A 22,648-nucleotide genomic window follows, 5' to 3' on the forward strand; every position below is an offset into this window, starting at 1 on the left:
TTCCATTTTTGCTTATGTGTGATTACAGAATCGAGAAACTTCCAGTTAAACTGTCAGCTTTTCATAGGCAAGCACTTTTGGCTTGGAAGTTAATTTACAAGCATAATTTTTCTCCACATCATTATTACATCTGGAATAATGGTAATATTTTGTACAAACATAAGAGTATATTTTTGAAAACTTGGTTTGATGAGGGCACTCTTGTGGTTGGTCAGTTGTTGAATTAGCAGGGGTATTTAATGACTTATGATGAGTTTCTTTCATACTTCAACTTCCCTGTTTCCCCTAAAGAATTTGCCTCTGTAATTGGTGCTATCTCTTCAGGTGTTGTCTCTTTATGTAGAGGTATTTCATACTCTAAACGTATGTCTTTATTACATCTAGATGATACGATTTGTGGTAAAGTTTGTTTTTCGACAAGCAAAAATAAGTCTGTACGTTCCCTTTTTCAAAAAGAGCTAGTCAGTAAACCATATGTCATTTCCTATTGGTCAAAGTTTATTGGAAATATTAATTGGAATAAGGTCTGGTTGTTACCTAATAAATATATTATTACAAATAAGGTCAAGGAAATTTCATTAAAGATACTGCATAAATTTTACCCTGCTAAACTTTTTCTATCCAAATTTAACAAAGACATAGATGTAAATTGTTCATTTTGTTTTTTGCAACCAGAAACTGTACCTCATATTTTTTGGCACTGTCAATACACCAAAAGGTTGTGGTGGGAAGTTTCTAAATTTATAAATAACAAATTGGGATGTCATTTTCTTTTGCTATACGAACATGTAATATTCGTTTTTTCCCCATATGAAAAGAGTCTGGAAAAGGAAGCGTATATTATTAATCTTTTGATTATTTTAGTTAAGTTTCATATTCATCGGTGTAAATTTACTAATCAGAAACCTTTTTTCTCTGTGCTATTGAAAGAATTAGAAAATTATATGGTTTCCATTAAGGACAGTACAAACAAAAAAGCTGTTAAAACCATGTATTTGTTGAATACTTTTCAGATTTTCTGAAATGTCAAAGCCTTTTATTGTCTGTTTGGTCTATTTAGTGTTGTTTTCATTCAATTTTTGTATTGTGTATCTTTAACCCTGGCATTTTTATTTTTATTTATTTATGTACTTTTTTGTGTTTTTTTATTTATTTGTTTTTGTTCATGTTCTGTAATTTTTGTTTATGCAAAAAAAAAAAAAAAAAACGGTGTAGGAAGTCTCAGGACAAGCAGAGCTGACGTTGTTATGGCAATGGCCGTTTTTGTTTTCGACACGCACGCTGTACGCTGTAAACCAATCACAACAGACTGAGCTCTCTGGCCAATCAGAGTAGAGTAGCTATGCGGAAAGGAGGGATTTAGAGAGATTGATTCATCTGACGAGTCGTTTGAGAATCATTGAAACTGTGGTGATGTGCAAATGTATTTTATGAGAAAATGAAACAGTTGTTTGACCTTTGATGCATGTAAACCTGTGGTAGGAGTCTCCAAAACAACATTAGGAAACTTTAAAATAGCATAATACTATTTTAACAAAGTACTTTAACAAAGATGAATCTGTATTTAATACAGTTAACACTTCAGTGTTATTTTACATTTAATTATTACATATCTGTACCTGAATACTACTGTTGGACCTTACTTTATTTGTAACTTTGTTATTTTGTATTTATCTTGTAATTAGTTTATTTGCATTTTTATTCTTTATTTGGAATCCAATCCGTGACTCAAAAACCATAATATGATCCAAACCGTGAGTTTTGTTATTCGTTGCACCACTAGAAAAGAGACAACGCTGACATGCACCAACATAAGCTTTTACAATACTCAGTCATGACCAATCATACAAGAATTGATCGTGTTTTATTATAGTAACAAGATGTAGTTATACAATAGTTAGGCTGCTATTTTTCATAGAAAGTATGTAGAGATACAGAGATAGAGTTGAGATACAGATACAGATAGAAATACAGTAGTACATTGTCCTATAAGCACTGATCTTATCTGTAATTATAGTTTTAACAAACGCCACAAGTACTTCTACTTTGAAGTAGAAGATTCTGTAAAACTGAAAAGATGCTTAAACAATATAAGTACTTCATACAAGGAATGACATGCAAACAAGGAATTATGTTCATTATTGATTAATTGCAGTAAACAGCTTTGCATGTGTTTTTGTAAGTAAGCTACCACAATAAAAAAAGAACATGCAAACGCTTCACACTGCAGCCTCAGTGTTTCTTCAAACTGAATCTACACTCTTGCATCTGTGTCTGTAGTCAGCATTACGAGATGCTCACTTGGTTAACTTCTACTGTTCCATCATAACTCTAATACTGTAAACGTTTCACTAATTTTTTTTACAAACTGAGACGTGTTAGAATTGCTACAGATGGTGTCAGGAGCTCAACTGGCCCAACTTGCCTGACAGTATTCTCATATTAATCACAAAATTCTAGACTTATTGTTAAATCATGTGAAGAGCATTTTTATGTGAGCATGTCAGAAACTAATTATTTTGAGAGCATAACATAGGAATTAAGCAAAACTAATAAATTACCATATCTATTATAACACTTTCATTACAAAAAATTCTCCATCAAACATTTTCACCATATAAATACACTATATTGTGGTGTAAATACTCGAGTCCAATATACTAATGATTGTGGTTCTGAGCTACAGACGTATCGTCCACTGTGTGTCGGGTCGGTGTTGCTGATGGTCAGGTTCTGTCCGCTCTGCACTGGTTTCAGTGGTTCTTCAGTGTCTCTGTACCAGGTGTAGTTGAGCACCGGTGGGTTTGCATCACTGAGTACGTTTACATGCACCCTCATAATGTGATTATAATGGGATTTTGGCAATATTGTTACCTCATGTAAACGTAATACTTTGATGAAACTAATGAGATTAAACTTATAATCTTAGTAACCATATTTGCATTAAACGCAATAAACAGGAATGTAAACACCTTAATCTCAGTGCTCGGTTCTACACGGATGCCGTGTGTTGTTCACACAACTTCATGAATGAACTCCGTGATATTTTTCTGAAGTTTTCTCTTCTCCAAATCACTAAACTGTCAACACAACTCGCTGCGCAGTCTCTGCTCCGGATCTTCATCCAGACGAACGCGACGGCAGTGTAGGCAAACCCGGTGTAGTGCCGAATTCTGTGACTCTAGTAGACGCTGTAGTGATGGTAGGGTTAAGATTAGGATTGGGATTAGGAGTAGGTTGGATTAGCACAGTACAGCGCCTACTAGGGTCACAGAATTCGGCGTAACACTGGCAATGCAATATACATCATGGCACAGAATAATCTCTAGTACCTCCTTAAAAATGTATTATGAATTTGATATGAGTAGATTAAAACATTCATACTGTATGCCTATCTGAGTGTGTTATAACCATACTTATTAGTGAATAATCAGAATAATAAAAAATTGCATATAAACTGTGAGTGAAGAGTTCTGCTCGTGTCATGTAAACATCTTACTGCGTTTAAGACATAGTCTGATTATTAGAAATAATCGCATTATTGGTGCACATGTAAGCGTAGTCACTGCTGCAGCTCAGAGTCACTGAACGGCCCTCCTACAAAACCAGCTGTGTTTACAGACACAGATGTACATGTTCATCTAAAGGAAGAGAAAATCAATCAAGCAATTACATTGTGATTTACAGCACTAATTCTAGATGATCAGACAGTGGCTCCTCATACAAAAGTGTCTTTTCAGTGCTGAAAGTCATATTGTGACTGTGTGAAACAAAGTATACATCACATAATGCTTTTATGGTGAAATTGCATCTTTTTCCTGTCAATCCATGTTTATTGTATGACCATAAACAAAGCACTTTCTTTGCATCCAAATGCAATCTAGATTACATGAAAATTATAAAAACATTAATATTATTATTCAATATTTAACATTTTAAATATCATTTTTATGTTTAATTTATATAGTTTGAGGTTATTTTTTTTAGCTTTTAAGTCTGCAATCTGAAGTCTGATGTAATGACTGTGAGTAAATTAGAAGAGCCTCTTGATACTCACACTGGACGTCCAGCTTCACTGATGCGTTCTGAGCGCCGTGTTCGTTCTGAGCTGTACAGACGTATCGTCCGCTGTGTGTCGGGTCGGTGTTGCTGATGGTCAGGTTCTGTCCGCTCTGCACTGGTTTCAGTGGTTCTTCAGTGTCTCTGTACCAGGTGTAGTGGAGCACCGGTGGGTTTGCATCACTGCTGCAGCTCAGAGTCACTGAACGGCCCTCCAGAACAATACCAGATGCACTTACATGCGCAGATGTGTTTTTAGGAGCATCTAATGGAGGAGAGAAAAATGTAGGCTATCAATTATTATTTTTTTTTTTTTTTTTTATAATTGTAAAGTCATTAATGCTAAGAAATAACACTTATGCAAGTATGGGAAGTAATTAGTGACAAATAAACATGCTTTTTAAATCGTACACATTTTCTCATCCATGTAAAAGGGTTCGCTGTCAGCAGGTTAAAGGACTACAAAGTCATGTTTATTATATTTACATTTAGTTCTTGTCATTCACTGTACATTTAAAAGCCTAGTAAAGGTTGAAAAAACTGTTTAAGCGAAGATCATTTATAGTAGCGGTTAATAATGCTACTCTGTGCAAAGCAACTGACCTTAAATATTTGGAATTAATTAACAGTGAAGGTTTTATATATTATGTTTCATATATATATATATATATATATATATATATATTACGGAGCCCCTAAAGGGACGTGGTGGTGAAAATTTTTTGGGATGGGAGAATTTTATTTTTTTCAAATCTTTTGCGTTCCCTCGCAAAACCTGTTTACAGCTCGGACAGACACGTCCTGTTTAATGTCCCGCTGGCAGTGTTTCAGAGCTCCGTACATTAATGGAGCGATTCATAGTGTTTGAACTTGGACTCAATTTCAAATATAAAGAAATGCGGTCAGTGCTTAACTCAAGGAGTTCAGTGAAGTTGGCAATATTCACACAGGCTATTCGAACTTCCCTATTCTTGAGCTAAACGTTGTTAAAACACAAACGACACCTATTTACAATCACAGTAAACCTAGACAACGAGCTACAACCCAATTCGCATCAAAACGAGCTTTATAATAGGCTATTAATTTGTCTCTAACCAGACGAATGAGAGACAAGTCCAAATAAGGGGCCGTCTGTAAAGTGCAAATCCCAAAACCCTTCTGCACATTTTATATTATTAAACATATTCAATAGCTTCACTGTGACGCACTGTACTGTCACCAAATTCAGTTCACACATGCTCTCCTGCTAGTTATACTACATTACTTAGTTTGATTAAAAAAAAAAAAAGTGTAATTTTAAAGATTCTTTTTGAAATAAAATCAATAACTTCACCATTTTTAGAAAAAATATTAAATCACTTCACACTGTTATACAGTGTAATGCCATCAAATTCAGTAAGCAAATATAATGCAAAAGCTGTACAGTACCAATATAATTTGTGTAAAGAATAGGCCTACTTATTTTTTATGTGCAATTACTTCCCAAACTAAGTGTTGTAGGCCTATAACCAACATTAGAGCAGTGAAATGTGAACTAAATTTGGTGTGTTACAGTGAAGTTATTGATTATTTTTCATAATATAAAATGTGCAAAATCAGTGTAGTATGACCAGTGGGTCACCATTGATGTGTTAACTTAATTGGGTGGCACTACAGTTTGTAACATTGAAGTTAATGACTATTTTTGTATTTTTGACTATGAGTTTGACTATGACTATGGGTTATATTGCACTTTGCAGACGGTCCCTTTGAACTTGTCTCTCAGCCGCCTGCTCGTAGAGATCCATTTAGCCTATATTATAAAAGCTTTTGTGTTTTAACAACATTTAGCTCAAGAATATTGATCCGGGAAGTTTGAATAGCCTATGTGAATATTGCCAACTTCACTGAACTCCTTGAGTTAAGCACTGACCGCATTTCTTTATATTTGAGTCTTATTCAGTACATATCTAGCTGTAAATTCTGTTCACAGTAATAGTTATCTGTATATTATATTCATAGGACAAATCTATCTGTAAAATTCTGTTTATAATAGTATTTAACTCTATATTTATTCAGTACATGTCCATGTCCTGCACTTATGGAACCACTGTATATCCTGCACTTGCTGCTATTGCACTTCTGGTTAGACCTAAACTGCATTTCGTTGCCTTGTACCTGTACTTGTGTAATGACAATAAAGTTGAATCTAATCTAATCTAAAAATTTCAAACACTATTCACGCTCCATTAACGTACGGAGCTCTGAAACACTGCCAGCGGGACATTAAACAGGACGTGTCTGTCCGACTCCGAGCTCAAAACAGGTTTTGTGTGGGAACGCAAATAACTTTGAGAGGGAACGCAAAAAATTGAAAAAAAAAAAAAGATTCTCCCAACCTAAAAATATTTCCACCACCACGTCCCTTTAGGGGCTCCGTAATATATATATATATATATATATATATATATATATATATATATATAATAACATTATTTAATATTGTATTTTATGCATTAAGTACTTTTATTGTTGACATTTACATTAAAATTTATGTATGTAAAAAAAACTGTGATATAAAACCTTCACTGTATCTTTACTTTCAAATATTTAAAGTGAAGTTTTTATATTTAAAAATATATATAAAATAATTTGAATATAACATGTATAATTTATATTTTGTGTATTTATTTACACTATTCCTTTCTCTCTTTCTCTGCATGTAAAATAAATGATATGCAATATTTTATACTTCTAGTATATATGTGTGTATAAAGTCTGAAATCTGAAGTCTGATATAGTAATGACTGTGTAAATTAGAAGAGCCTCTTGATACTCACACTGGACGTCCAGCATCACTGATGCGTTCTGAGCGCCGTGTTCGTTCTGAGCTGTACAGACGTATCGTCCGCTGTGTGTCGGGTCGGTGTTGCTGATGGTCAGGTTCTGTCCGCTCTGCACTGGTTTCAGTGGTTCTTCAGTGTCTCTGTACCAGGTGTAGTGGAGCACCGGTGGGTTTGCATCACTGCTGCAGCTCAGAGTCACTGAACGGCCCTCCAGAACAATACCAGATGCATTTACATCCGCAGATGTGTTTTTAGGAGCATCTAATGGAGAAGAAAAACATTTAGGCCATCAAAAAATTATTTGTAACAATTGTAGTCTTTTATTTTTATTTTTTATAATTGTAAAGTCATTAATGCTAATGTATATATAGGCATTAAGACTATAAGACTAATGTAAGTATGGGAAGTAATTAGTGACAAATAAAAATGCTTTTTAAATCGTACACATTTTCTCATCCGTTTAGAAGGGTCAGCAGGTTAAAGGACTACAAAGTCATGTTTATTATATTTGCATTTAGTTCTTGTCATTCACTGTACATTTATAAGCCTAGTAAAGGTTGAAAAAACTGTTTAAGCGAAGATCATTTATAGTAGTGGTTGATAATGCTACTCTGTGCAAAACAACTGACCTTAAATATTTGGAATTAAAGTAACAGTGAAGGTTTTATGTTTAATATTAATATATATATATATATATATATATATATATATATATATAATAACATTATTTAATATTGTATTTTATGCATTAAATAAGTTTATTGTTGACATTTACATTAAAATGTATGTATGTAAAAAAAGTTGTGATATAAAACCTTCACTGTATCTTTACTTTCAAATATTTAAAGAGAAGTTTTTATATTAAAAAATATATAATAATTTTTAATTTGTATAATTTATATTTCGTGTATTTATTTACACAATTCCTCTCTTTCTCTGCATATAAAATAAATTATATGCAATATTTTATACTTCTAGTATATATATGTGTGTGTGTATAAAGTCTGAAATCTGAAGTCTGATATAGTAATGACTGTGAGTAAATTAGAAGAGCCTCTTGATACTCACACTGGACGTCCAGCATCACTGATGCGTTCTGAGCGCCGTGTTCGTTCTGAGCTGTACAGACGTATCGTCCGCTGTGTGTCGGGTCGGTGTTGCTGATGGTCAGGTTCTGTCCGCTCTGCACTGGTTTCAGTGGTTCTTCAGTGTCTCTGCACCAGATGTAGTTGAGCACCGGTGGGTTTGCATCACTGCTGCAGCTCAGAGTCATTGAACGGCCCTCCAGAACAATACCAGATGCATTTACATGCGCAGATGTGTTTTTAGGAGCATCTAATGGAGGAGAGAAAAATGTAGGCCATCAAAAAATTATTTTTAACAATTGTAAAGTCATTAATGCAATGAAATAAGACTAATGTAAATATGGGAAGGAATTAGTGACAAATAAAAAATACTTTTCAAAGGGGTGGTTGATTTATGATTTCACTTTTCTAACTTTAGTTAGTGTGTAATGTTGCTGTTTGAGCATAAACAACACTGCAAAGTGACAACGCTCAAAGTTCAATTGCTTTTTAAGGACTACAACAAACGGCTGGTAGAGACTACACAACATTCCTCTAGGATTAGTGACATCACTAACCCTTACATTTACATAAACCCCGCCCCCGGAACACGATTTATAGATTATCAAGACAGAATATGCTAATCAATGACCAGAAGATAACTACACATAAGCTACATAAATTCATCAACTAAACATTCAGAAATGTTCTGTTGCATTCTACATGTTGTCACTTCTTCTTGAGTCTCTCCATCATTGTCTGAATCCGGTTTGAACATAAATGGCTAAAAGTCTTTGAAATTTTCAGTGCATGTCTGTGTGAGTGCAAGCTGTTGAAGCTCCGCCCCCTGTGCCGGGATCAGCAGCTCATTTGCATTTAAAGGAACAGACACAAAACGGTGTGTTTTTGCTCACCCTCAAAAATGGACAATTTTAACTAGTGGTGCACGATATATCGGCCGCCGATATAATATCGGCCGATATGGTCATTTTTTTACACATCGGTATCGTTCCGATGTCAAAATATGGCCGATGTGAACAGGCCGATATTTGACGTGTGAAGTTGAAGATGAAGTTGACGATGCTGACTCGATCTTAGCAGTAGTGAATGTGCCTGAGATAAATACACATTTCATACAGATGACATAAGCAGAGAACAGTCTGTTTTCTTTCGTTTTGAATTGTTCTGTTTAAAAATAGACATTTCAAGCTTTCTATATATGTCTCCGGTCTGTGAGGCAGGTAGATTTCGGTTCATTTATGAGACGCGCTCCAGGTTCACGCGCCCTCGCCTCCGTGTCCTGATTAAATATTTTCTACTCTATTTACTTCTTATTTAATTCAATCCAGGCAATTGGTTGATGAAACATTTATCAAAATTAAGATACAATTAATACAAAACGAAATTAAATTTAAAGACAGGCTTTTTGTGCTTTCTGTTTGAGGTCTCTGTGAAAGTTTTAAAGCAGTCTTAGTGGCGCTTTCAGAGAACGCTCACGTCAACTGTCCCGTCCGTAACATTGTTAACGCAGTCCAGTGCGACTTATGTTTTTTTCCTCTTCATGACACATTTTTGACTGATCGTTTTTTGACTCGTAGATATTTGAATATATTGCTTGATATTTGATACCCGTTCGAATTAGATTTTTCTCAAAAGTGACAGCACGTGTGATTTGTGGATTACTGATAAGCGCGAGTGGAGAAACAGGCGTTTATTGATTCATTCTCAGTGTTGAGAAACGTATAGCCTTCATGTGTTACGTTATTGTATTAATAATAACTAAAGTAGCCTACCTAATTATGTTACATATTTATTTTGTATGAAAACTAGCGCGTTCGTTACTTATGGATTTAAAAGTAGGCTACTGTTGTATCAGTGCTGCGCGAGCTCTCTCTCTCACAAACACGGACGCGCGCACACACAGAGAGAGAAGATAATTGTAAAATGAAAAATTGACGGGCTAAGTTTAAATTTTGTTCTTGCTTGTTTTTTTTCTGTCAAAATATCAGAAAGTATTTTGTATTATCCGTGTTTTTAAAATTCGTTAAATGACGGACGTTTTACTGTTAACACAGCCCATGTCGGATTCGTCTTATAGCCTAGGCTACTTGTTATTATTTTTAGAATGATTCGTTATGCTATTATTGGACTCCTGTCTATTCATTGTCAACTGTTTTCTATAAATATGTTTGTATTGGCTAACATTTATTCAGTTAATGAGTGTCCTGTTTAAAATGTGCAATGTTCAAACGCAAAGACAGCACATCACAAATAGAAGCCCTTTTCCCTGTGGTATTTTTTAGTATCATATTTGGATATTGGAATAATAAATAAAGTAGCCTATCTTAATTTTACACAATGTTCCTGTTTTTTTTGTTTGTTTTTTACTGTTTTCTAAGGGTTTCTTAATTTTAGACAAGTTGACCAGCACACATTACTGTATATGCAATGCAGTATAATGCATGTGTGTCGTATGTGACATATTTTGCACACAGGTAAAGGTGCCCAATATCAGTCATTTCTAAAGTAAAAAAAAAAAAGTGTTTTGGAAAATAGCTCTTTATTTGATAATCATTAAAATTTGTTTTCTATACAGAGATATCGACATCGGTAAATATCGGTATCGGCCATAACAGCAATATTAATATCGGTTATCGGTATCGGCCACAATTTTCACATCGGTGCATCACTAATTTTAACATGCTATATAAAAATGTCTGTGGGGTATTTTGAGCTAAAACTTCACATACACACTCTGGGGATATCAGAGATTTATTTTACATCTTGTGAAAAGAGCATTATACCACCCCTTTAAATCATACACATTTTCTCATCCATGTAAAAAGGGTTCGCTGTCAGCAGGTTAAATGACTACAAAGTCATGTTTATTATATTTGCATTTAGTTCTTGTTGTTCACTGTACATTTACAAGCCTAGTAAAGGTTGAAAAAACTGTTTAAGCGAAGATCATTTATACAGTAGTAGCGGTTGTTTTTATAGTTTATAGTTTTTATATTTAAAAATATATATAAAATACTTTTAATATAATATCTATAATTTATATTTTGTGTATTTATTTACACTATTCCTCTCTCTTTCTCTGCATATAAAATAAATTATATGCAATATTTTATACTTCTAGTATATATGTGTGTATAAAGTCTGAAATCTGAAGTCTGATATAGTAATGACTGTGAGTAAATTAGAAGAGCCTCTTGATACTCACACTGGACGTCCAGCATCACTGATGCGTTCTGAGCGCCGTGTTCGTTCTGAGCTGTACAGACGTATCGTCGGCTGTGTGTCGGGTCGGTGTTGCTGATGGTCAGGTTCTGTCCGCTCTGCACTGGTTTCAGTGGTTCTTCAGTGTCTCTGTACCAGGTGTAGTGGAGCACCGGTGGGTTTGCATCACTGCTGCAGCTCAGAGTCACTGAACGGCCCTCCAGAACAATACCAGATGCACTTACATGCGCAGATGTGTTTTTAGGAGCATCTAATGGAGGAGAGAAAAATTTAGGCCATCAAAATTTTTTTTTTAACAATTGTAAAGTCATTAATGCAATGAAATAAGACTAATGTAATTATGGGAAGGAATTAGTGACAAATAAAAAATACTTTTCAAGGGGGTGGTTGATTTATGATTTCACTTTTCTAACTTTAGTTAGTGTGTAATGTTGCTGTTTGAGCATAAACAACACTGCAAAGTGACAACGCTCAAAGTTCAATTGCTTTTTAAGGACTACAACAAACGGCTGGTAGAGACTACACAACATTCCTCTAGGATTAGTGACATCACTAACCCTTAAATTTACATAAACCCCGCCCCCGGAACACGATTTATAGATTATCAAGACAGAATATGCTAATCAATGACCAGAAGATAACTACACATAAGCTACATAAATTCATCAACTAAACATTCAGAAATGTTCTGTTGCATTCTACATGTTGTCACTTCTTCTTGAGTCTCTCCATCATTGTCTGAATCCGGTTTGAACATAAATGGCTAAAAGTTTTTGATATTTTCAGTGTGTGTGAGTGCAAGCTGTTGAAGCTCGGCCCCCTGTGCCGGGAGCAGCAGCTCATTTGCATTTAAAGGAACAGACACAAAACGGTGTGTTTTTGCTCACCCTCAAAAATTGACAATTTTAACATGCTATATAAAAATATCTGTGGGGTATTTTGAGCTAAAACTTCACATACACACTCTGGGGACATCAGAGATTTATTTTACATCTTGTGAAAAGGGCATTATACCACCCCTTTAAATCGTACACATTTTCTCATCCATGTAAAAAGGGTCCGCTGTCAGCAGGTTAAATGACTACAAAGTCATGTTTATTATATTTGCATTTAGTTCTTGTCGTTCACTGTACATTCACAAGCCTAGTAAAGGTTGAAAAAACTGTTTAAGCGAAGATCATTTATAGTAGCGGTTGTTTTTATAGTTTATAGTTTTTATATTTAAAAATGTATATAAAATAATTTTAATATAATATGTATAATTTATATTTTGTGTATTTATTTACACTATTCCTCTCTCTCTTTCTCTGCATATAAAATAAATTATATGCAATATTTTATACTTCTAGTATACACTCACCTAAAGGATTATTAGGAACACCATACTAATACTGTGTTTGACCCCCTTTCACCTTCAGAACTGCCTTAATTCTATGTGCCATTGATTCAACAAGGTACTGAAAGCATTCTTTAGAAATGTTGGCCCATATTGATAGGATAGCATCTTGCAGTTGATGGAGATTTGTGGGATGCACATCCAGGGCACGAAGCTCCCGTTCCACCACATCCCAAAGATGCTCTATTGGGTTGAGATCTGGTGACTGTGGGGGCCATTTTAGTACAGTGAACTCATTGTCATGTTCAAGAAACCAATTTGAAATGATTCGAGCTTTGTGACATGGTGCATTATCCTGCTGGAAGTAGCCATCAGAGGATGGGTACATGGTGGTCATAAAGGGATGGACATGGTCACTAAGGGGCCTAAAGTGTGCCAAGAAAACATCCCCCACACCATTACACCACCACCACCAGCCTGCACAGTGGTAACAAGGCATGATGGATCCATGTTCTCATTCTGTTTACGCCAAATTCTGACTCTACCATCTGAATGTCTCAACAGAAATCGAGACTCATCAGACCAGGCAACATTTTTCCAGTCTTCAACTGTCCAATTTTGGTGAGCTCGTGCAAATTGTAGCCTCTTTTTCCTATTTGTTGTGGAGATGAGTGGTACCCGGTGGGGTCTTCTGCTGTTGTAGCCCATCCGCCTCAAGGTTGTGCGTGTTGTGGCTTCACAAATGCTTTGCTGCATACCTCGGTTGTAACGAGTGGTTATTTCAGTCAAAGTTGCTCTTCTATCAGCTTGAATCAGTCAGCCCATTCTCCTCTGACCTCTAGCATCAACAAGGACTTTTCGCCCACAGGACTGCCGCATACTGGATGTTTTTCCCTTTTCACACCATTCTTTGTAAACCCTAGAAATGGTTGTGCGTGAAAATCCCAGTAACTGAGCAGATTGTGAAATACTCAGACCGGCCCGTCTGGCACCAACAACCATGCCACGCTCAAAATTGCTTAAATCACCTTTCTTTCCCATTCTGACATTCAGTTTGGAGTTCAGGAGATTGTCTTGACCAGGACCACATCCCTAAATGCATTGAAGCAACTGCCATGTGATTGGTTGATTAGATAATTGCATTAATGAGAAATTGAACAGGTGTTCATAATAATCCTTTAGGTGAGTGTATATGTGTGTATAAAGTCTGAAATCTGAAGTCTGATATAGTAATGACTGTGAGTAAATTAGAAGAGCCTCTTGATACTCACACTGGACGTCCAGCATCACTGATGCGTTCTGAGCGCCGTGTTCGTTCTGAGCTGTACAGACGTATCGTCCGCTGTGTGTCGGGTCGGTGTTGCTGATGGTCAGGTTCTGTCCGCTCTGCACTGGTTTCAGTGGTTCTTCAGTGTCTCTGCACCAGATGTAGTTGAGCACCGGTGGGTTTGCATCACTGCTGCAGCTCAGAGTCATTGAACGACCCTCCAGAACAAAACCAGATGCATTTACATGCGCAGATGTGTTTTTAGGAGCATCTAATGGAGGAGAGAAAAATGTAGGCCATCAAAAAATTATTTTTAACAATTGTAAAGTCATTAATGCAATGAAATAAGACTAATGTAAGTATGGGAAGGAATTAGTGACAAATAAAAAATACTTTTCAAGGGGGTGGTTGATTTATGATTTCACTTTTCTAACTTTAGTTAGTGTGTAATGTTGCTGTTTGAGCATAAACAACACTGCAAAGTGACAACGCTCAAAGTTCAATTGCTTTTTAAGGACTACAACAAACGGCTGGTAGAGACTACACAACATTCCTCCATGATTAGTGACATCACTAACCCTTAAATTTACATAAACCCCGCCCCCGGAACACGATTTATAGATTATCAAGACAGAATATGCTAATAAATGACCAGAAGATAACTACACATAAGCTACATAAATTCATCAACTAAACATTCAGAAATGTTCTGTTGCATTCTACATGTTGTCACTTCTTCTTGAGTCTCTCCATCATTGTCTGAATCCGGTTTGAACATAAATGGCTAAAAGTCTTTGAAATTTTCAGTGCATGCCTGTGTGAGTGCAACATGGTTCGTACGTTTTGAAAAAACCTGGAAAAGTTATGGAATTTGAAAAATGCAAATTCCAGGCCTGGAAAGGTTTTGAGAAAATAAAAAGACCCAGAAAGTTTTGGAAAAGTCATGGAATTTTTTTTTAACACAGCATAATATGTGATTAATACCAAAACTGTTTAATAAAAAAAAATATTTTGCGTTGTCTTAACGTCCTTATATTCGGGCGGCATAACGTTCAGTTCACTTCCGATTCACTCACTTGTTGCGATGTTGCCTGAGGCGAAGTCGGTGCTGACAGAAATTTAATTGAAATGCCAGGAAAGTGGCACGAGCATGCTAAAGTTTTGCAAGCACCGGTGGGTCGAGAATGTTAACGTAGCGGAAAGAGGATACGCAGCATATAAGCCTACGTATGTCTCCAGCACGCGAGAGGAGAGAAGAAAACGAGTAAATGTCAGTTCAATTGTAAGTTCATTCTTTATGTGCCTAGGTGTGTGCGATATTGTCTATGAACTATGATATTGTAATCATTGTTTTAACTATGTACGAGGCACTGCGAGTGCGAGCTGACATCGCGTTTGTCTCTCATGCTTGCTTTCACTGCGTGATGTGTCAGTGCAGTTATAGATGTCCCCAAATGAGTTTTTGTCTTATATTTATATCATATTATGTTGTTATATTAGAATATCACATGAGCAAGAGTGCCGTTTTCCTGTGCATAATTGCAAATGTGCTATTTATTTTATACAACAGTTAAATTAACAATAAAGTTAACATTGTGAGTTACTTTTTGGACACAATATTGTCAATTTTCACTTTATATCGCCGACGAGAATTTCATAATGAAGCCGTGGTCCAACTGACATCGATGATTTTTTAAAATTTATTTAATGAAATCCGCGTTTTGAACGAATCATTTTAACGATTCAATGAACAATCACTTGTTTTTCTGAATGAATCAGCCGTTTGAACAAATCGGTTGAATAAATGACTCCAACAACTCGCTTATTAAGACAGTGACTTGCCGCCACCTACTGGTGGTTTTAGTTTCATATTTAAAGTATCCTTTAATACTGAGGACACTGTACATGTATTTTATCCTGTCCTTCAAAGATCTTGCACTTTATTTTGGATTGTACCACATAAATTGTCATCCATTTTATTGTTAAACCTCTGAGGGTAAACTTTAACACATATTTTTATTCTTATAATGTCGTCTTGACATTTTCAGGAATACATAGTCATGGAAATGTGCCGAAAAGTCATGGAAAAGTTATGGAAAAGTCATGGAAAAGTATTGGTTAAAATGTGTATGAACCCTGGTGCAAGCTGTTGAAGCTCCGCCCCCTGTGCCGGGAGCAGCAGCTCATTTGCATTTAAAGGAACAGACACAAAACGGTGTGTTTTTGCTCACCCTCAAAAATTGACAATTTTAACATGCTATATAAAAATATCTGTGGGGTATTTTGAGCTAAAACTTCACATACACACTCTGGGGACATCAGAGATATATTTTACATCTTGTGAAAAGGGCATTATACCACCCCTTTAAATCGTACACATTTTCTCATCCATGTAAAAAGGGTCCGCTGTCAGCAGGTTAAAGGACTACAAAGTCATGTTTATTATATTTGCATTTAGTTCTTGTCGTTCACTGTACATTTACAAGCCTAGTAAAGGTTGAAAAAACTGTTTAAGCGTAGATCATTTATAGTAGCGGTATTTTTTATAGTTTATAGTTTTTATATTTAAAAATGTATATCAAATAATTTTAATATAATATGTATAATTTATATTTTGTGTATTTATTTACACTATTCCTCTCTCTCTTTCTCTGCATATCAAATAAATTATATGCAATATTTTATACTTCTAGTATATATGTGTGTATAAAGTCTGAAATCTGAAGTCTGATATAGTAATGACTGTGAGTAAATTAGAAGAGCCTCTTGATACTCACACTGGACGTCCAGCATCACTGATGCGTTCTGAGCGCCGTGTTCGTTCTGAGCTGTACAGACGTATCGTCGGCTGTGTGTCGGGTCGGTGTTGCTGATGGTCAGGTTCTGTCCGCTCTGCACTGGTTTCAGTGGTTCTTCAGTGTCTCTGCACCAGATGTAGTTGAGCACCGGTGGGTTTGCATCACTGCTGCAGCTCAGAGTCATTGAACGGCCCTCCAGAACAATACCAGATGCATTTACATGCGCAGATGTGTTTTTAGGAGCATCTAATGGAGGAGAGAAAAATGTAGGCCATCAAAAAATTATTTTTAACAATTGTAAAGTCATTAATGCAATGAAATAAGACTAATGTAAATATGGGAAGGAATTAGTGACAAATAAAAAATACTTTTCAAAGGGGTGGTTGATTTATGATTTCACTTTTCTAACTTTAGTTAGTGTGTAATGTTGCTGTTTGAGCATAAACAACACTGCAAAGTGACAACGCTCAAAGTTCAATTGCTTTTTAAGGACTACAACAAACGGCTGGTAGAGACTACACAACATTCCTCTAGGATTAGTGACATCACTAACCCTTAAATTTACATAAACCCCGCCCCCGGAACACGATTTATAGATTATCAAGACAGAATATGCTAATCAATGACCAGAAGATAACTACACATAAGCTACATAAATTCATCAACTAAACATTCAGAAATGTTCTGTTGCATTCTACATGTTGTCACTTCTTCTTGAGTCTCTCCATCATTGTCTGAATCCGGTTTGAACATAAATGGCTAAAAGTCTTTGAAATTTTCAGTGCATGTCTGTGTGAGTGCAAGCTGTTGAAGCTCCGCCCCCTGTGCCGGGATCAGCAGCTCATTTGCATTTAAAGGAACAGACACAAAACGGTGTGTTTTTGCTCACCCTCAAAAATGGACAATTTTAACATGCTATATAAAAATGTCTGTGGGGTATTTTGAGCTAAAACTTCACATACACACTCTGGGGACATCAGAGATTTATTTTACATCTTGTGAAAAGAGCATTATACCACCCCTTTAAATCGTACACATTTTCTCATCCATGTAAAAAGGGTTCGCTGTCAGCAGGTTAAATGACTACAAAGTCATGTTTATTATATTTGCATTTAGTTCTTGTTGTTCACTGTACATTTACAAGCCTAGTAAAGGTTGAAAAAACTGTTTAAGCGAAGATCATTTATAGTAGCGGTTGTTTTTATAGTTTATAGTTTTTATATTTAAAAATATATATAAAATACTTTTAATATAATATCTATAATTTATATTTTGTGTATTTATTTACACTATTCCTCTCTCTTTCTCTGCATATAAAATAAATTATATGCAATATTTTATACTTCTAGTATATATGTGTGTATAAAGTCTGAAATCTGAAGTCTGATATAGTAATGACTGTGAGTAAATTAGAAGAGCCTCTTGATACTCACACTGGACGTCCAGCATCACTGATGCGTTCTGAGCGCCGTGTTCGTTCTGAGCTGTACAGACGTATCGTCGGCTGTGTGTCGGGTCGGTGTTGCTGATGGTCAGGTTCTGTCCGCTCTGCACTGGTTTCAGTGGTTCTTCAGTGTCTCTGTACCAGGTGTAGTGGAGCACCGGTGGGTTTGCATCACTGCTGCAGCTCAGAGTCACTGAACGGCCCTCCAGAACAATACCAGATGCACTTACATGCGCAGATGTGTTTTTAGGAGCATCTAATGGAGAAGAAAAACATTCAGGCAATTATGTTACGATTTGCAGCTCTAATTCTAGATGATCAGACAGTATTGATTGAAATACGTCTTACACTGAACACGTAGCGTACGGGTCTCTTGTTTTGTGATCTGCTTCTGAAGCTGGTGTGTTACAGTGCAGGTGAAATTGGCTAAATGATGACGGTGAGTTACAGTGAAGATCAGATCAGAGATGAGCTCAGATTGCTCCTGACGCTGCTGTTGTGTGACGCTCTCGTTGAGGAGATGTTCAGGAGACGAGCTCCATGTGAGATTTGCTGGACGAGAGGAACAGAAGATCTTAGTCGAGCAGCGCAGATTCACAGAGCTTCCCTCCATCACCTCCGTCACCTTCTGCTGATCCTTAAACAGATTCACTGTGGGTTTGGGTGGAGAATCTACAACACAGAGATACAGTCAAACATTACAGGATTATCATATCCAATAATGAAGGCACATATTGAACAGTAGTAGATTTATTTATTATTTATGTCCAGTAACATTATCCAACTCATTTTGCATCGCAGACATAAGCTATTTTCTGTGAATGTGCGAGACTTCCAATTCATAAGCCGCATATTAGTAAATGATTAGAAGAATAACTCTGCAGTAACTGGTAAAACTATTTGCACTACAAACCAGTGTGTTTATGATAATAAATCAAAATAATATGATAACAATTACTAGTTTGCAATATAAAGCAGCATAACAGACAGTTTTTGTACAAGTTAATAACTGGTAGTGAATGTCACCAGAAGCTTCGCACAATCATGTTACTAATGGCCGCGCCACACTTACATTTAGATGGAAGCAGCATGAACAATATGACACTCACTTATGACAGCAATTTCAACTTTGTATTCAGGTTTGTTGTAGTAGTTATATTTCAGTCCTCCGCTGCCTTCAAGTCTGAAGAAATACGACCCTTTATCCCTCTGACGGACATTATGGAAGCGGGTGGTGCAGTTTTTCTCTGTAGGAGTGCCAAATATTTCTCCTTTTAACGATGCAGTGTCGGGGCTACTGGAGTCAAACACTACAGAGTGTGTAGTAGAGAAAGGGTTTCCGTCTTTATACCATATTCTCTTTACATCTTCAGTGAGTTCTGTTACATATTGTTGATCAATATCAAATGTGCAGGGTATGAAAACACAGGATCCTTTTAGAGCTTCTACTCTCTTCGGCAGACTGATACTAAAGCCACAAAAAACTCCTAAAACACACAGACAAGAAGAACTGATCACACAGAGTTTACATGCAGAATAAACCGCTGCACTTATTCATATGGAAATGCTTTCAGAATATTAATTCAGCAGAGGAATAATCTATAAGAATGAAACCTTGTATCAGACATCCAGTGAGGAGGAACGTCACAGATATTTCCATCATTTATATTCACTCCACCTTACAACAGAAAATACAAACACACAATCACATACACTCTTAAAATAAACTGAAGAACCTTTAACATCCATTGAATCTTTTCATTCCATAAAAGCTTCTTTATAGTGAAAAAACAATGTTCTTTAGATTATTAAAAGGTTCTTCATATTAAGATTTTTTTTTTTTTTTAAAGTGTTCACTGAAATTTTCCATGAATTGTTCTTCTATGGAATCGCTGTGAAAAAACACTCTTTTGGAATATTTATTTTTTAGAGTTTATTAACTTAACAGCAGTTATTTCCTTTTTAAACTTGTATATGAATTTTTAGCTGTTGGTGTAAACATATTATTTTCTAAATCCAAACTCTAAATCACTGAAATTTTTTTTATAATTTTTTAGAAAGATTAAAAATAGTTTCATCTTGGACATGTTTAAAATCTCTAAACAACAGAAGTTTTAGTGTGTTGTGTGTAAGTGACTTACCGGAGAAGAGTGAAAGAGCGACTGTGACTCTTCTACACTGGATAGAGGGAGATCTGTGTGTGAAAACAACATGTCTTTACTTCTATTAGAGTTTTACCACTTCCCCTTTCAGTCCGAACTAAATAACTATAGCCTGACTGAGTAATATATGCTAATCAGTATGAAGCTTATTGAATAATATAAAAAAAAAAAAAAAAGTATATTTACTTGAAACATCTTGTGAGATCCAGTAACGCTTAATAATTACTAAATATTATTCAGGAATAAGTGTTGAATCACATTTAAAACGCAATCTGTTAAGGAAACATTAACATTTCATTTCTTCTCGTTTATTACTTTTTAAGGTTGGCTATTATAGTATTACAGTAAGAAACATGGGAAATTCAGGACTAAATAGCTTGCAGATTCTTTCGTACCCAAGATACTGAGTGAAACCGAAAGCAGAACAGATTTCAGCAAATACTGCTGTTTTGTTTCATGTTTGTTTCTCTAATTCCGACACCGATGATCAAATGTATGGAAGCTTGTTTCCAATTACACCAATAAAAAATGTATTACTCTCAGTGTCACTTTCATCAAAAATTTGTCATTAAGAACCTTAAAAATAAAATAAGTTTTAATAAATATTTTATTTTGCCTTTAATAACAATGGTCTTGATGGGGGGAGGAGTCAGTTCTGCCACGCTCAGGTACACATTAGTGAATCTCGATCATATTAATCTCCTCATCAACAGCGATCATAATGGAGTGCTATTAAATATGAAGCAAAAGACTGTGGTCTTCAGGCACATCTCAGAATAGCTCAGAAGATAACAACTTGCAGAGCTGCCAACTCTCACGCATTCAACATGAGATTCACACAATTGACACTGACACGCTCTCACGCCACGTCTATTTTATCAAGCCGTGAAAAATAGCGAAGCAAAGAGAACATTGACACCAACAGACAAGACAGAGCAGGTTTATATGATATGAAACAGTATATTTCTAATTCTATCAATTTTATTATGAAATTCAAACAATAAATATAATTTTAGCTCTCCTAAATGTGACGTGACAGATCGTGGCACGTGAACTGATCACATGGCCCGGCTCCAGCTTTGAGATATAAGGTGGGCCAAGTGAAATTCCTGGTGGGCCCAGAGTTATAACATTATTTTATTTTTTCCCTGTAACAAAACTTTATTTTATAATTAAAGAGGCAGATCTTGAAAGGGATTCTGCTTTATTTACAGGGCTCAACGCTAAGGAGCTTTTCTACAGTCAGTAATAAAACAACAAATGACCAAATTACAAACAGTAGCACAAATAAATGCAATCAGGGCAGGACTGAGGGGTCTGGGGCCTCTGGGCTTGAGTTTATGTAAGGGCCCTACCTACACTAAAAATGACCTCAACTAGAACATCATTTTGGAGTAGCACAAAATACACAAACATAAAATATGCTTTGAGGTTTCTAGAACAATTAATATGCAACATGCCTAGCCTAGTCAAAGTTTAGAGGTAATATTAAATAGCCATTATAATACAATAAAATACAGGCTGTGCTCCCTCAGTTGAGAGGAGATCAAAACCCTGAAATAACATTGAGCAATAAAGCTAGCATCTGTGTCCTTTTATGTCAGATTATTTCATTTAAATCAGTAAATTCGGTCAGAATAAGAAAGACACTGTATGACTACCAATCAAATGAGATCAAATCAACAAAATGCATCTTTGGATTTAATGCAGCTCAGACATAGCATGAACTGATTTAAACAACAATTATAATTGCATAATCAGTGTTGGGTTTAATGCTGTTAGCAAGGTTACAGACTGACAGATGAAGATCAGGATAAAGTTCAAATGCACTTCAAAAATATTTTTTAGAAAGAGTCATTAGTACAGTAATCTAATTACAATGTTGAAGCTTATGAATTGAAATTGTGAAATTTGTGTCAAGAACGAATAAAACAGAAGCATACCAGTCATTCTCTACCATGTAAACATTGTAACATGTTACCAAATGTTTTAGCTAAACTCAAAAGTTGGCAGCCCTGAACAACAGACGCATGTCCTCTCGTGATCTGATCTTTTTGAAGATTCACTCACATTATAAATGTAAAATAATATACATTTTAATATAAATTTTTACAGTTTGTTTGCCCTTGTCTAGTTGTGATGAAAAAGAGAAAAGGTTGGTTTCGATCTAAACATAATGCGTTGAACAGACAGCTTAACCGTCGCGCTTTTTTAGTTTCTCGCACCACGTTTCAGAACACAGTGTCAAGTTAAGTGTTCAACTTTGACACCCAGTGCTCTTTTCCATTTTGTTAACTTTTTTTAAAAAGCACAAACGTGTTCGTTCATTTAACTCACAGCAGTTTTAAAACCTTCATAATAAAAAATAAAACCTTCAATAATCAAAATATATTTGTCCAAAAATTATGAAAGGATACTTTTTTATTTAACTTTTTTGTTTAGCATTTTAA

At 35.5% G+C, this 22,648-nt stretch overlaps 1 protein-coding gene and 2 long non-coding RNA genes across 12 annotated transcripts in view; 1 reads left to right on the forward strand and 2 right to left on the reverse strand.

The window, feature by feature from the left end:
- The window catches only part of LOC309497957 (sialic acid-binding Ig-like lectin 14), a 216,727-nt gene that overhangs the window by 138,330 nt on the left and 55,749 nt on the right, over nt 1-22,648 (reverse strand). For 4 of the 10 annotated variants that reach the window (XM_082168369.1, XM_082168365.1, XM_082168366.1 and 1 more), the window contains exons 1-4: nt 20,178-20,230; nt 19,651-19,714; nt 19,146-19,523; nt 18,653-18,708 (exon numbers count right to left, since the gene is read on the reverse strand). The exons of 2 other annotated variants lie outside the window; for them this stretch is intronic. In XM_082168369.1, the coding sequence (XP_082024495.1) occupies nt 18,653-18,708; nt 19,146-19,523; nt 19,651-19,699 (483 nt within the window). In that variant the 5' untranslated portion in view covers nt 19,700-19,714; nt 20,178-20,230. Of the gene's footprint in view, nt 1-18,652; nt 18,709-19,145; nt 19,524-19,650; nt 19,722-20,177; nt 20,246-22,648 lie in introns of those variants that run through there. 4 more of the 10 variants (XM_082168377.1, XM_082168363.1, XM_082168379.1 and 1 more) reach the window with 3 other exon arrangements.
- On the reverse strand, nt 1,846-4,171 carry LOC309498004. Its single transcript, XR_014205798.1, has 2 exons — nt 4,058-4,171; nt 1,846-3,641 (listed from the first exon to the last, which is right to left on the reverse strand). It is a non-coding gene; the product is annotated as an uncharacterized lncRNA (long non-coding RNA).
- LOC309498001 lies at nt 5,188-6,620 on the forward strand. Its single transcript, XR_014205795.1, has 2 exons — nt 5,188-5,308; nt 5,477-6,620. It is a non-coding gene; the product is annotated as an uncharacterized lncRNA (long non-coding RNA).

This window comes from Leuciscus leuciscus (assembly GCF_965113295.1).
Source record: "Leuciscus leuciscus genome assembly, chromosome: 4".
Lineage (NCBI taxonomy): Eukaryota > Metazoa > Chordata > Actinopteri > Cypriniformes > Leuciscidae > Leuciscus > Leuciscus leuciscus.